The sequence below is a fragment of the Podarcis vaucheri genome (genome assembly GCF_965113315.1).
Source record: "Podarcis vaucheri genome assembly, chromosome: 1".
NCBI lineage: Eukaryota > Metazoa > Chordata > Lepidosauria > Squamata > Lacertidae > Podarcis > Podarcis vaucheri.
Window position 1 is genome coordinate 127,694,504 of NC_138759.1, and position 16,427 is coordinate 127,710,930.

At 43.9% G+C, this 16,427-nt stretch overlaps 1 protein-coding gene across 1 annotated transcript in view; it reads left to right on the plus strand.

Moving 5' to 3' along the window:
* C2CD6 (C2 calcium dependent domain containing 6) overlaps positions 1–16,427 on the plus strand; it is a 39,178-nt gene that overhangs the window by 19,997 nt on the left and 2,754 nt on the right. The window contains exons 9-16 of the mRNA XM_082236035.1: positions 24–173; positions 2,396–2,510; positions 3,386–3,455; positions 4,183–4,238; positions 5,556–5,996; positions 6,879–6,948; positions 10,022–10,065; positions 12,996–15,749. Coding sequence (XP_082092161.1) covers positions 24–173; positions 2,396–2,510; positions 3,386–3,455; positions 4,183–4,238; positions 5,556–5,996; positions 6,879–6,948; positions 10,022–10,065; positions 12,996–15,749 — 3,700 coding nt within the window. The remainder of the gene's footprint in view (positions 1–23; positions 174–2,395; positions 2,511–3,385; positions 3,456–4,182; positions 4,239–5,555; positions 5,997–6,878; positions 6,949–10,021; positions 10,066–12,995; positions 15,750–16,427) is intronic.

The window sequence follows — 16,427 nt, forward strand, 5'->3', positions numbered from 1 at the left end:
GTTTTTCTTTTCTCTCCCCCCAGCAATGCCATCAAGCCACTGCGCCTGGATTACCCTGCATTCTTATCTCCAGACTTGAATGTTTCAGTGGCAAAGATTCATCTGGAGAAACCAAAACCTTCAGAGCACTACAAAAGCCTTCAGGAGGCTTTGCTTCAGCCACCCCGAGAAAGGCAAGGACGTAGGCAACAGGTTTTTTTTAAAAGTATATATTAATGTATCTAACATTTGTTATACAGTGAGGGGGAGGGAATATTTGATCCCTTGCTAAATTTGCCCGTTCGCCCTCTGACAAAGAAATGACCAGTCCATAATTTTAATGGTAGGTTTATTGCAGCTGTGAGAGACAGAATAACAACAGGAAAACCCCCAGAAACCCAGAAGACAAAAGTCAGAGATTGATGTGCATTATAATGAGTGAAATAAGTGGTCCCTCAGCACTACATTCTGGAAATAGCCCTCCATGCAGAAGTGGAACGATCTTGGTATGGGCGCTGCCATCCTAGAAGCTGAACCCTGTTCAGAAGCAAACCATGGTCAAAGGCAGCCAAGAGGCCTAGGAGAATTAATAAGCTTGCACTTAGGTCATCCTTTTTGGGCAGCCTGTGCAGTTTCTGTACCGAAGCAAGGCATTTGAAATTCAATTGATACGGTTCCAGATACTTTCATGGAAAAGTGACTGGCGGTGGCTGGGATTTCTGATCTGACACAGTGGCGTAGCGTGCGGGGTGCAGGGGAGGCCGGGCGCAACATCTGGGGGGGCGCTTGCACTCGCAGCTCTCTGCCCCTACCTGGCTCACTATCTCTCATTGCAGTGCTGGCTGTGCGAATCTGATCTGAGCCGCTGGGTCGCCGCCCACTGTGGAGGGGGTGGGTGCCAGGCGTGCGGTGCGGAGAGAGAGAGAGGGACTATCTGGGGGAGGGACAGTGCAGCGGCCGCCCAGCGCAGCGCTGAGCGTGGGAGAGAACCACACCAGACCAGACCAGGCAGCAGCAAGAAGAAGCTGGCAGGTTAGGGGTTACTTGCCTTGCCCCGGGTGCTGACAACCCACGCTACGCCGCTGATCTGACATTATTGATTACAGTCTTTATTTTATACATGTTAGGTTTAGTTGTTAATAACATCCTCTAATGTTTTCATCTATTATCATAGTTGGAAAATACTACAGGACAGTTAATCTGAGGCTGCAAGCCAAGCCCCGGAAGCAAACCCCATTAAATCCAGTAGGATTTAGACGTGGTTAGGATTGTGTTGTAAATTATCAGCCGCCTTATCTATAAGCAGTTAAGTAAGAGCAACCAAAAAATTGGCTTTCAAATAGATCTGTTCCAATAACCTCAGTAGTATTGGTCTACTTTCCCTCCAGGTAATAGCTTATTGCAAGATTGTGAAGTGAACTGGTAGTTGCAGTAGAGTTAAAGGGGGCTTAGTTTCAGCTACAGTGGTACCCCACAAGACGAATGCCTTGCGAGACGAAAAACTCGCAAAACGAAAGGTTTTTTCGTTTTCGAGTTGCCTCGCAAGACGAATTTCCCTATGGGCTTGCTTCGCAAAACGAAGCTTGCCCCGGGGACAGCGGGTCTTCTCTTTTGAAGCAAGGGGCGGCGGGGAGAAGCGATCTTCTCCCCGCAGCCCCAGGTCCGGGGACAGCGGGAAGCGCTTCCCGCTGCCTCCCGGACCTCTTTTGAAGCAAGGGGCTGCGGGGAGATCGCTTCTCCCCACCGCCCCTTGCTTCAAAAGAGGTCCGGGGGCAGCGGGAAGCGCAGCGCTTCTTCCCCGCTGCCCCCGGACCTCTTTTGAAGCAAGGCGCTGCGGGGAGATCGCTTCTCCCGGTGCTCCGAAGCCGGGCGGGGGGCAGGGGACACCTTCTGAAGGCTGGCGGGGGGCAAAAGTCTTTGTCCCCCCTGCCTGCCTTCCCAGGGGCTTTTAAATCACCCCGGACAGCGGAGAAGTCCTCCGCTGTCCCGGGCCATTTTAAAATGCCGCCCGCCAGCATTTTAAGATCGCCCGGACAGCGGAGAAGTCCTCCGCTGTCCCGGGGTTTTTTAAAATGCTGGGGGTGGGAAGAAAAGCCCTTGTCCCCCCCCCCCAGCCTTCAGACTGTCCCCGGACCTGGTCTGAAGGCGGTTTCCCTAGGAACGCATTAATTGATTTTCAATGCATTCCTATGGGAAACTGTGCATCGCAAGACGAAAAAACCGCAAGACGAAGAGACTTGCGGAACGAATTAATTTCGTCTTGCGAGGCACCACTGTATTTCAGTTTAACTTCACCATGGATTGTATAAACATGTAATGTCTTTTTTTTTTTTTTTGTTAGCTGATGGCAAAGAAATATGCATATTGGATATTTCAGTACTATTAAACTAATTCCCACCCACCCCTTGCTCTTTAGACTGGAGAAACTGAAAACTGAATATCGGAATCTAAAAACATGGCATGAAAAGGCAGATTATTTAGATCAACTGATCTTAAAAAAGGGACCAAAAGTAAAACCAGGCCAAACAAAGGTAATTTCCTTTTCAAAGAAAGACAAATAATGTGTGACTGACTAGGGGCAAAACCTCATGGGAAAGGCAGTTGTTTATTTTTCATTTTTGTACAAAGGGGAAGAATTATTATTTATTACGAAACCCAAAAGCAATTGCAGGCTGCAGAAATGGGAAGTGGAGCTTTTTTTTTTTTTTAGTATTAAAGGTTTTCTTGAGTTACAAAAGAACATGCAGTGTCTCTGTTTTCCTTTCATAGAATCTTTATATTCGATGCGAGACACTAATGTTATAGGCAGTATAAGGTTGGGGAAGAAGGTTGGTAGTTATAGAACAGCCCTGCCACATGTAGGCCTCCAGAAATCCCCTGTTAACAGTACAGGAGCCCAGTCATCTTCTGCAGTTGGCCACCCTAATTAAGAGTCTCCTCCAAAGTGCTACTTCCCTTTCCCATTGCATTTTTATAGCTTCCGCTCGGTCCCTGCTCCTGCCAACCTAGCAGATCGAAAGCACGTCAAAGTGCAAGTAGATAAATAGGTACCGCTCCAGCAGGAAGGTAAACGGTGTTTCCATGCGCTGCTCTGGTTCGCCAGAAGCGGCTTAGTCCTGCTGGCCACATGACCCGGAAGCTGTACGCTGGCTCCCTCGGCCAATAAAGTGAGATCAGCGCCGCAACCCCAGAGTTGGTCATGACTGGACCTAATGGTCAGGAGTCCCTTTACTCTTTTTATCCGGCACGACAAATCACAATTGGATTTAATTGTTAAGGCTGTTAAGTGGCAATCTTGGAAACAAGGCAGAATTCCAGTCCCAATGCTAATTATCACAGGAAGGAGAATGGTCTGTACTTGCAAGGACTGTATGCCTATTTCTAACTCCTCTCCCCTCCCTATCAGGTGTCTCGCTTCAAGGAAGCTGTTGGGAAAATACAACGCCCTCAAGCATCTACGGTTTATACCTCCTCAGGTTTAGTGAACACTCAAATATTTTCCTGTTCATCTTGAGCGGAGACTAGAAGGGCCAGTGGGTTAATTTTCTAACCTTTACAGTGCAGCATATACAGTGGTACCTCGGGTTAAGTACTTAATTCGTTCCAGAGGTCCGTTCTTAACCTGAAAATGTTCTTAACCTGAAGCACCACTTTAGCTAATGGGTCCTCCCGCTGCTGCCGCGCCGCCGGAGCACGATTTCTGTTCTCTTCCTGAAGCAAAGTTCTTAACCCGAGGTATTATTTCTGGGTTAGCGGAGTCTGTAACCTGAAGCGAATGTAACCTGAAGCGTATATAACCCGATGTACCACTGCACTGGTATTTGCAAAAGTTCCAACGTTCAATATTACCTTGTGTGAAAATGGGGGAGGGGGAAGAATTGCCCCATGGCTGCTGACAGAAGACGTTCAGTCCACCAAGTTCCTCCCCGGAAGTCCTGACCAATTGATTACCATATTGTCACTCAAGGTGACAGCATGGAGTGTTTGAACACTGAAAAGGGACTGCTTTTTAAGAGGATGCCTATGAACCTCAATGCACTTATGAGTTCATGGTGCATAACCGTAATGTGCATTTGCATTAAAAAAAGATCCATAAAGCATTTATCCAGCATAGGGAACTTGGTGGTCTTGCTATGCAACTAGTATTTCCTTTTTTAGTATCTTACAATATAACTTTCTAAAAATTTCTCCCACCACCTGCAGCTTCAGAGGTAATGTCTCATGAAAACGTGAGCTCATTCGCCGGAGAAGACATGAAGGTGTGTGTTATTGATAGATTGCTTCATAAAATTACACCACTGTGGTACCCTTACAGCTAAAGAGGTTACTGTCAATCACACTCCCACATATTTTAGAAACTATAGTATATGTGCAGGGCCTTATATGTACAGGACTATAGTGTATGTGGGGCTAAATGCATCTCTCTCTGGTCCTCAGAACTCTCAGTGCCCATTGCCCCAGACCACACCTCTCAACAGCCCTGCTTGACTGCTTTTGTCTGGCTGGAATGGGCAATAATGCTTTAATGGATGGAGAGATGGGTGTGCAAAAGCTAGGGGTGTCAGAAGGCACTGCTTTCTGTCCTTCCCTGTGTTTACTGCATGCCGCGCTGTTTCTGTTCTACTGCGTTTTGTCTTCCACCCAAAACCACGTTATTTGCCCCACTGTCTGTCCACTTTGGCAAAATTACCGTATTTTTCGCTCTATAGGACGCACTTTTTCCCCTCTAAAAATTCAGGGGAAATATGTGTGCGTCCTATGCAGCGAATGCAGGCTCCTTGGCTTCAGCGGTAGCAACACGAAGCCTCCAAAGCGCAGAGGGAGCGCTCCCTCCGCGCTCCGGAGGCTACGCGTTGCTTTCGCTGAAGCTTGGAGAGCGAGAGGGGTCGGATAGCCGCCTGAAGCCTTTGGAGCGCAGCGGGAACTCGCGCTGTGCTCCGAAGGCTTCAGGTTCCTTTTGCTGAAGCCGGGAGAGCAAGACTTGCCCATTGGACTCACTATTGGTCTTGTACACTCAATCTGCCAGACCCTGTATTCGCATGCAGGAGACCCATTGGCTCCCCTCACTTAGTTTAGCCGGCCAGTCGAAGCCGTTTGCAGGATGTGGCTGATTTTGCATGCTGACTGCTTGTAGGGGCCACAGGTGAGAACTGAGTGCAGGGTGGGGACCAAAGGGGGATATACCACCCATGAAGGAGCACAATGTGTCCCCTTCCAGAGGTATGAGCCATATACCCCAAGCAGTGTATACAGTGGTACCTCGGGTTAAGTACTTAATTCGTTCCGGAGGTCCGTACTTAACCTGAAACTGTTCTTAACCTGAAGCACCACTTTAGCTAATGGGGCCTCCCGCTGCTGCTGCGCCGCCGGAGCACGATTTCTGTTCTCATCCTGAAGCAAAGTTCTTAACCTGAAGCACTATTTCTGGGTTAGCAGAGTCTGTAACCTGAAGCGTATGTAACCTGAAGCATATGTAACCCGATGTACCACTGTATTTCATTGAAATTAAGACCAGTAGTTATAAAAAGACTACATTTTAGTACACTAGTGTTGGTGATGATTATTGTTATTTGCAGAAATGGACAAGTCAACTGTCTAATCTCTCATCACGACCTTCTGGACCTGTGCCATCCCGCAGAAACTTATTTTCATCAGAACAGATTCCTCAACCTGCTGAAACAACCCCACCTGTCCCAGCGCTGACTGTAACCCCTAACCCTATGAGTTCTCCAGTATCTTCAGATGGAGAGAACATGAAAGACATGGTTGTAAGAGAACAAGTTCATCCTGACTCTTCAGATGGAGAGAATATGAAAGACATAGTTGTAAGAGAAAGACTTCATCCTGCGTCTGAAACCTCTCTGTCAAGTTCCGTTGGAAGTGCAGCAAAAACTTCTGACGCTAGGGATTCAGAAAGCCTTGCTTCTTTAAGTCCTGAGAAGAAAGTGACAGAAGAGGAAATACCTGTCATAGTCAAAAAAACACCTATTAAAGAATATCTGCCAGTACCAATACAGGTAGCTGATGGTGATATGTAACGTATTGTTTCACTTTTCCCTCCCCAGGGGATAATGTGGGTTATTCAGCTTTCTCCTTCTCTAATGGGCAAGCTGTTTGGAGCTTTGAGGTTACCATTCTTGCTCTTTTGAAGCCATAGCATATAATTAATAGATGCGTTCTTACAGTGGGGTCAAGGGTAGCAACTGTAATGATGATCCACATCAGACTTTTACTGTAAATATGCTGTACGCCAAGGGATCCTCCAGACAATCTGTTTGTTGGTATTCATCTGGATTTGCTTGCAGAATACCTACGTAAGTGGTGATTAGACTGTAGACGCTTTCAGGCTTTTTAAGTCACATACCAGTGCAAATTCTGGTTGTGTATTTGGGGTGTCTTGAGCAACAAAGCCCACATCCCCACAAAGATCATACTTTTTGCAGTAAGGAAATTGACAGGAAAGTAACTGGAAAATGTGGGCAGCACTTGCTTTGACACAACATTGTCTAGCCTCCCTGCAAACAAATCAGGATAAATGCTCAATAAACAGGTCAGAAATTGACAATGAGCATTCATCCCAATTTACTTGCGGTTGTTTACGTGTCTTCCTGTTAACCACCCATTCATCCCACCCTTTGCAGTGAATTTCCCAGTCACTTTCCAAACAGCAAAATGTCCAATTGGCAGGACGATTTGTTAAAGTAGAACCTTTTGAGCCTGTGAAAATGGGAATTTGCTCCATTCTGACCGACTTTGCACGGTGATGTTCTACCTAGCTGCACTCTGCCAGCAGGCGTTCTTTTGCACACTCATTTTGCGTTCTTACTGTTACTGTGATTTATAAGAGTGAATAACTATCTTTTTTTCCTTCTTGATGTATCCCCTCTGAAATTACAAAGGAATCACAGCCTAAGTCTGAAGTTTCTGTGAGTGTCTCACCTCAGTTTGTGGCACCTCCTAGACCATCAGGTAAATTGACATAACTTTTCGAATAGTAATCATCAGCTTCCAGGTGGTTGGGTTCTATATAAAATAAAGCAAAACATGATATGCCAAGGACCAAAAGGGAAAAAAAGGCTTTTCACACGTTCACAACCTACTTTTAAAACCTCGCTTGGCCTGGTGCTTGGGTTCAAGAAACAGAAAGAATATCGCCTATAGGAAGCCAACAAGCTTTTGTTAAATATGTATACTGTGTGTTGTCTCTATGACCATATTTACGCAAAAAACTCAATGGTTGTCTGGTGGGCACACCTCAACAACTCTGAGCAAAGCATGAAGCTTTGTCCCCCAAGGAACAACTTCTGGCAAGAAAAAGAAAAAGATTAACAAATAAACTAACACTAGGCTGAGGAGAAAAGTACAAGGGAGCTCTGGTGAATGTGACTATCAACCCAGGGTGGTTCCATTATGAATTAATGAAGCTTAATTCTAGAGAACTACATTCCACATTGCTTAAAAAATGTGGGTCTAGTGGGTCTTTTGTTGTATATATTTCAACAATCCCAAAGTTTGAGAGTCAGTAGCACAGATGTTGTAGAGGTGTGGTGGTCTCATGGAACAGTCCCACTGAATAAGATAACAGTGGTTACCCAAACCTCGTTGCTGGTTGAACTCCATGACAGTTCAAACTTCAGGGCCCCCTAGATGTTAAGTCCACCACTGCTGTTGACAAAGGCAGGAGCGAACTGCATCATGAGAACAGTCTACTTCCTAAAGTGTTCCTCCTGCCTTCATCCTGCGCTTTGAGCCAGCACCCAACCTGAGAGCACTGCAATGCCAGTGAGTAACTTATACTTAAGTTTGCTACCTACTGTACTTTTCAAAGCATGGGTTATGAATGTGGCTTATTACAATGATTACCGTATTTTTTGCTCTATAAGACCATAAGACGCACCTAGTTTTTGGAGGAGGAAAACAAGAAAAAATAATATTCTGAATCTCAGAAGCCAGAACAGCAAGAGGGATCGCTGCGTAGAGATCCCTCTTGCTGTTCTGGCTTCTGGGATAACTGCGCAGCCTGTATTCGCCCATAAGACGCACACACATTTCTCCTTACTTTTTGGGAGGGGAAAAGTGAGTCTTATAGAGCAAAAAATATGGTAGTTTGCTTTAAATGAGGATTCCTTGTTTAAACATGGCACCCGGCTAATAAGACTCTTCAAAAGTGAAACTAAACTTGGCAGAAATATTTTCCCTGACCATGCGAGAGCAGCACTTAAGACTAGTGGCTGGGGAAACCCAACCAGCCAGATGGGCAGGATATAAATAAATATAACTACTACTACTACTACTACTACTAGCACTTTCCTCAGACTTATTGAGGCTCATCAGTATAGGGCTAATCCAGTGGTTCTCAAACTTTTTTCTTTGGGCCACACTTACAGAACAAAAATTTGCTTGCTCCACACCATTTTTTATTGATAAGAAATACATTTGAAAGCAAAAAGAAATGACTCTTAGCAGTGCTTGATTCTGATAAGCAATCTGGATTGGAATGGACACTGAAATATTTAAATGTTTCTTTGATTATCCTTGAATGTTCCTGCTACAGTTGCCATCCTAACCGTACCACACCTTCGAGAACCACTGAGCTAATCCATTATTTAATGTTACATGCAAACACAGCCTATATTTCCATTTCTCCACCTGTCTTTCTTTCCCAGAGGTAGGATTGCTGATCTCGCATTCTTTGGATCAGGAACCATTAGAGGCAGAAAAGCCGTTTCCATAAGACTATGCAGAATTGCAGGATTCTTTTATAGATACATCTGTAGTAAGAAGAAACTGATAATCAGGGAACTCTCAGGACAGGACTAATTATACAGAAAGCATATATAGGAAATTCTACAGGGGTATTGGAAGAGAATAGCAAGTTGGCAGTCTTGCCTTTGCTATCAAGCCAAAGTAGAGAGATTGGATGTTTGTGCGCTAACTGCTGTAAAGTGTTTAGAAGTTGCTCCTTGAAAAAGAAAGGGGTTGCCTTAGTCGGAGGCCAAAATATATTGCAGTTATACATATTGGCAAAACCTGTTTGGTGTTTCGCAACTTTCCAACTAGTTGCAGGACCTTAGCCAGACCTAGCAGAGTAAACGCAGAATCCACGGAAGCAATTGGCAACTTGGCTGCAGACAGGATAGACGAAGCAGGAACCAGGAACTTGTAGTTAGGTGTTTATTATATACAGTGGACTATTTACAGGAACAGAACACGGATCTTTTGCTAGCACTCTCTGACACAACTCACAACTCCTACACTGACACACAGAACTCTGAACACTCAACTAACACACTCCAGTTAGTAGGTCATTAATTATCACTCCCTTGAGAGAGCTTGACCAATCATGGAGCTGTCTCCATGCCTCTGTTATCACCAGGCAGACTTACTCCTTCCGATTACCTTCTGGCTGTCTGCCAAACCTTAATTGACTCTGTGTGAGTAGCTGCACATGCACAGTTTCCCAACAATACATAATTTCCTCATATAGAGGTAGTCATAATTGTGTCCTCTACCTTGTGTTGAACTACATATCCCATTACCCTGGCCATTGGCTATGCTGGCCAAGGGCTAGGGATGAGCATATCTGTTAATCTAGACTTCTCTCAGTTTCTCATTCTTCTAATCCTAAATTCAGCTTTCAACATCATTTTGCAGATTTTTTTTAGTCCGCATTAGAACTCATTAGCATTTCAGTGAGAATTTCTAATATACACATTTTTACTAAGCATATTTCCCTTAAATGTTTCTATTTTCCCTGTTTTTTACATTATTTTCACTAATATGTGCCCCATTATTATTATTATTATTATTATTATTATCCCACTCTGCTCTCTGTGGTCATTTATGGAAGTGACAGTGTCTTTACTGAATTCCATGACAAAATAACTCATTACTCAAATGATTTGGTCTATTTTGCTGGGGAGTGTTGTGCATTATTAATTTATACTAAGTAAAATTAAATACCAGATTTCACAACTAAAAATGTGTTGCTCTTCCATTTGTTGCTCTTTAATATTTTATTTTTCTTGCTGATCCATCCTAGATTCAGTTGTTGAACCAGTACAGCAATTGCCTTGGAAATCTATGGTAAGGAATAACTCGTTAAGCACTGCTCCGATAGCATATAATACAGTTAAGTGAATTTGGTGATGTGTAGCATCATGCAAGGTTTCTTATCTACCTCATTAGTTCGTGATCTGTTGCAGAAAACAGCACGAGGAGTTGGTACAATCTGGCTTCCTATCATTCCCTGCATCTGCTTATATATCCACTTGCAAGGGATAGTTAGTACCTCTTTAAAAGACACTTTGGGTTCATTTGGAAAATGTTTTGTGCTGACACACTTGTCACTTTCTCTTCCTCCTCCTTGGTTATTACAGCCCTGGTTTTTCTGCTTTAAAAGAGAACAGGTAGATTGGGGTGGGTATATATTTATGGGTGGTCTTTGAGCACTGGAGTCTCTTGCTATTGCCACATTGCTAATTCCTTTAGTTAATTTTGTTTGGTGGAGAAGAGGCTTGTTTATGACTTTCAGCATTCTGATCTACAGTCCTGATTTCTACCTTTCCCCTACCTTTTTCTTGGCAAAGCCCCTTCAAGGTTTGGCTGGATATGACATTTCTCATGGGGAACTCAGCTGAGTAGTTCAACTGATCACAGAGAGCTTGCTCTCACCACAGGTCAGCTATTAGGTCTGGGGTAGGCAACCTAAAGGGATGCGGGTGGCGCTGTGGTCCCTGCTCCTGCCAACCTAGCAGTTCGAAAGCACATCAAAGTGCAAGTAGATAAATAGGAAGATAAACAGTGTTTCCGTGTGCTGCTCTGGTTCGCCAGAAGCGGCTTAGTCATGCTGGCCACATGACCCAGAAGCTGTCTGCGGACAAACGCCGGCTCCCTCGGCCTATAGAGCGAGATGAGCGCGCAACCCCAGAGTCGGTCACGACTGGACCTAATGGTCAGGGATCCCTTTACCTTTTTAGGCAACCTAAGGCCCGGGGGCTGGATGCAGCCCAATCGCCTTCTCAATCCAGCCCGCGGTCGGTCTAGGAATCAGCATGTTTTTACATGAGTAGAATGTGTCCTTTTATTTAAAATGCATCTCTGGGTTATTTGTGGGGCCTGCCTGTTGTTTTTACAAGAGTAGCCAGTGTTTTTATTTAAAATGCATCTCTGGGTTACGTATTTGTGGGGCATAGGAATTTGTTCATTTATTTATTTATTTTCAAAATATAGTCCGGCCCACCACATGGTCTGAGGGACAGTGGACCGGCCCCCGGCTGAAAAAGGTTGCTGACCTCTGGGTTAGGCACAAGGAACAAACCTCCTCATTAAGGCTCCCAATTGTGCACTGACAGGTGTGTCTCCACCTGCCCCTCACCTTACTTCACATATGACAGGGGCAGATGGGTGTAGTTTGGGGAAAACCACCTACTTAGAGACCCTTTGGGGAAAGGGGTTTACATTTCCCCTTCCCACCTCCACCTCCCAGGCTAATTCTGTTTCTGTGTGGAAAACAATCAGTTCCGACTGGGACTAAAAGAGGCCTGGTTTGCACACAAAGCCATGGTTTGTTAAACTATGGTTTATTAAACCATGGTTTGTGTGATGGCCTGAACCCTGCCCACTGGCTTCAACTCTGGTTGTTTACTGCCAAGAAACTACAGTCTGAAGCCATGGTTTGTTATTGTCTTATGAACCTAGGTTTGTTTTAACTTTGACTTGGTTGTACATGCAAAACTAGCAAGCAGACTTCCTTAAGCACAGTTTGCTTGCCACCAGCCCAGACGGCCATACTGCAATTTTATGTGCACACCTTTGAACGTACATCCTATTGAATTCACAAAGAACTAGTTCTGAGTAAACATGCAATAACACTGTGCAGTAGAAATACCTTCACATACACCTTCTAAACTCATTTTTCTGTGCACAGCCTATTAGCTTAGTGCTGCGGCTGGCCATTGTCTTGTGCCTGGGGATGGTGGCTGTTGGACATTCAGCAGTACGAGCAGATGATGTCAGCACTGATCAGGACTGGTTTGTGTCACCAATACTGTGGGAGGAAACGTGAATTCCTGTGACCCACACATGTGGGGTAAATAGCAAAAGAATCAGCTGGGTGCCTGGATTCAAAACATGGGGCTAAATCACTCTCCAGCAAGAGAAAGCCCTCAGTAGCAGAGTTTAAACTCACAAAGTCAAGCAGTTAGGAATGTAGGCTGTTAAACCTTTTGCATATCCCATTTAGTTCGCTAGCAAAGCACTCTTGTCTTTCCGCCCTCTGGCAGTGAACAGACCACACCCTTAGTAAGTTTGAATGCTTTACTTACAAATTCCCAAGGTCTGATTTATGCGTTATTCCATGCAGCAGCAAGAACAATGCGGGTAAAAAGTATTGGGTAGAAAATACAGAGATAGCTTCAAACACGTGCTTGTAAGCTTGGAGCAAAGCTTAAAGACATCCTTCTTTGTAGGTTACAACAGAAAGAGAAGGCATGATCTAGCTGAGTCTAGGTATCTAACTCTGTGGTCTTAACCCCTTCATGCTCTAACTAGCAGCCATACATAGTTATGTTTGACTGCAGCTTCTCCCAGATATAACATCATCATAGTATAGCACTTGTGCAGCTGCCATTCTCCATCCAACAGCCTCTGGTCTTATCTGCTAGCATGCATATGACTTCCCAGCTGAAAATATAACCTGTCTCCTTTATTCCCTGACTTCAGAAATTAGAAATAATGTTTATACTGGTGGGATATATACTGTATTACTAATATATTGTTTATATGCATTTTTCCTATTTATGCTCTTCGTTTTGTTGTATTATCATAAACATCTGACCAATAAATTTTATTCATTTGAAAGCCTCTTGTTAAAAAACCTGATCCCAAGGGGGGGAGGGAGATGAGCACAGTACCCAACTGCAGAGGAATTTCCAAAACCCTCCATAACTCGTCTGTTCATCTTGCAGCTTTCAAAATTTCATAATTATGCTCTCTCTCCCTTTTTAAAATTACAGTTCCAGGAAGCGGTTTTTAGTGGAAACAAGTTTGAACCATTCTTGAGAAGTGTCAGTAAAGTACAGCCTCCGCCACCTATTTTTGGCAAAGGAGATGTCGGCCCTTTAGAAAAAACGTACCCATCTGATGCTTACAAAGAACGAGAAGACCAAGATCCACCTGATGGGATGTCATTGACAAAACTGGCGAGTAGTCTGGACACTAAATTAATCAAGAGCAGTGGGGAGCTTTCTATACTAAGGCTTATAGAAAGAAAAATGGATTTAGAAGAGGAGGATCAAAAACGTGGCATGCAGGATGAAAAGGCATCGGAACCACACGCTGTCACATCGGGTTCTTCTGAAAAGACACCAGAAGATAAACTAGTAGAACAAGCAGAAATAAAACAGGTTGAGATTTCCTTTGAGAAGTCTCTAGAAGATGTGCTTGCTGAAAAACTTGTAAAAGTCGTAGCCGTGTCGTCGATTTTAAGCAAAAACCTTGAAAACATAGTTGCAGAGGGACTCTCAGAAGCAAAGCTGTCTGAAACGCTGGAGGATAGCAGTTTGCCAGGGGATAATAAATGTCTGCCTGAGGAAAGAAAGATGTCTGGAGAGAAGGTTGCAGAACCAGATGTAACAAAACTGGCAGCTGCTGTAAGTCAAAATTTGCAGGCTCATCTTATAGACAAATTGTGTGAAGAGGGGATAATCACAGATACAGATCTACCTGAAAAAGACCAGATAGTTTCTTTTCCAATTACTGCTGATTTGCTCAAGAGGAAGAAAAGCTTATCCAGGGAAAGCATGTCACAAACTGAAATCACAACACTAAAATCACTAAGTGAGCATCCATCAAGAACCACTATCAAAGCTGAATCCGTACAGCATAGTAAAGAAAGTAGTAAGGAAACTAGTAAAGAAAGTAGTAAAGAAAGCGAGTTAGTAGCTACAGGGACAGGTTTATCTGAAAGCAAAATAGATGGCGATAGAGAGGCTGCTTCATATCCTAAAACTGACAGTAGTTCAGTCGAACAAACAAATGCGAAGCCAGACTTAAGAAAAGAACCCTCTAAACAGTCACTGGAAATCATTAGAGTAATGTTACCTGTGAACACAGACACAGATAACATTAAGCAGCGACTTTCCATTCATGATGCTCTCCTAGAAAAAATTTTAAAAGCAGAAATAAGAAGTTTGAAATCACTTTTAAGCAAAGAACACCGAGATCACTTTAAAGATCAACTTTCAGCGGCTGGATTAAAGGGAGAAGACTTGAAAACAGTGTGCCGGAAGTTGTCCTTGGCTGTGAAAGGAGATGACAGTGTTACACCAGAGAAAGCTGCGCTGCAAGAATGGCAGGATTCTAGCGAGGGCCTTACTAAAGAGACATTGGCGGTAAATGAAAGTATTCAAAATCTCTTTGAAGTGCTTTCAGAAAACGAAATTGCCAACCTAAAGAATGCATTGAACAAAAAGATTCAAGACCATCTTTCAGACAGACTTTCAAAAATAGGAATGATCACAGAGAGTGAGTTAAAGAGAATACTTGGAAACTTGTTTCCAGTAGTGGAAAAACTAGCAAAGAGTGAGGAAGGCTCAGATGAGCAAAGTACACAACTAGATACTCAAAGCCTGCACGACAGGTTTTCGGAGGAAGAACTACAAAATCTAAAGTCTCTCTTGAGCAGACTTCTAAACGAAGGCCACCGAGACAAACTTTCGGATTCAGAAGTACAAGGTTTAACATCAGTTTTAGAGAAAAGCTTTGAGGATCTTCCCATACAAAACAGTTCTGAAACTGGGATAAGCCAAGAAGTTGAGATAAAGGATGAATGCCGTACTATATCTCTGCCAGATGTTGAGGAAAGTCAGAGAGTTAGTAAGACAGATGTATCTGAGAGAGGAAAAGTTCCTTCAAAGGAAAGTCTTCATAAAATTCCAACAGCGGGTGAAAAACACAAAATAGAAAGAGAAGCTGTAGACCTCTCTGTAACAAGTCTTTTGGAAGTAGAAACAAGGAGCCAAGAAACTCAGACGATGGGTCAGCCCAAAAAAGTGAAACATAAAAAAGAAAGTCACAGGTTGCCGAAGCACAATGATAATCTGATCATACCAAATATAACGAGAACAACATTTGATGTAGGATTAAAAAGCAGGTCACCTGAGGAAACTTCGAAGAGAATCTCTGAACCATTTGCCACATCTTTTTTGAGTGCGCGTGATATTGGCATCCAAAGTGAAGCGAAAAATTATTTCTGCCACAAGCCCACCAGTTTTATTTCCAAGCCTCCCTTTCCGGTGAACCCTCAGACATTTCTCTTTTTGCATTCAGAATCTGAGGAAGATGCAAAGCCAGCAGTTAAACACCACCAGAAGGCAAAAAGGAAGAAATCTGACATAAAGAAGGATAGTGGGTCACACCAGCAAGCATCAACAAGTACACAAACCAGGAGAGACAGGGTGCCTACTGGAAGCACCTCTAAGGAGATTTTAAAAGAAAAATCCAAAAGGCACCCATCAGTTTCTCCAAAATTGAGCGCCACCGAAAACAGGAAGGATTCCAAAGCAACAGCATCCCCCAGCGGTACGCGAAGGGAAAGCTTGAAGCAGAAATCTGAGAAGAAGCGAGATACGGAGGTTAAGCCCAAAAAATCACTCACCAAGACTGCTGTCCTGTCTGACCCACATCTACAAAACCATTCCAAAAATATTTCGGAAAAATCATCCACAACTAAAATACCAGCTCCTGGGCGTACAAAAGGAAGCACATTGGTAAGAACGTTATTGACTCTATACTTGAAGACCACAAATATTATTTCTGAAGGCAGCATATCTAGGACAATATATGCTTTAATGCATTTATTTTTTCCAAACAGAGCAAATCAGAGCCATGGAACTAGCGTTGCAAATTAAAATCAAAGCTCAACATCTTGGAAAAACAGACTTCAAAACAGGGGCTCCTGTATTAAAGACTTTAATGACAGGTGATTTGACTACACCCATGAGCCCTGTGAACCCAGTGCTTACTGGTTGCTTACACAGCCAGCCTGCTGATTGCACTAAGGATTGATCCTTGGGCCATGTAAATGATTGTTTTCAGAGACTGTACTGCTTTTCAGGAGTAGCAGTTGGGGTGGGGAGAGTTTTCTAACCCTTCTCTCCCTTGCCAGTCCTGATAAAAGTCCCTACCCCACCCTGCACACAAAAAGCCCCTGCTATTTGGCCTGGGATGGAAGCTGTCAGTAGGAACTTATCGGAAGAGGATTTTCATCAGGACCACAGCATGTGCGAGAAAGCCGTAAACCCTTTCCCCGCACAGCGGTTGCAGTCCTGATCAGTTGCTGTATCAGAATAGCACCACACAAAGCAAAGCAGTGTACAGTGGTACCTCGGGTTACATACACTTCAGGTTACAGACTCCACTAACCCAGAAATAGTACCTCGGGTTAA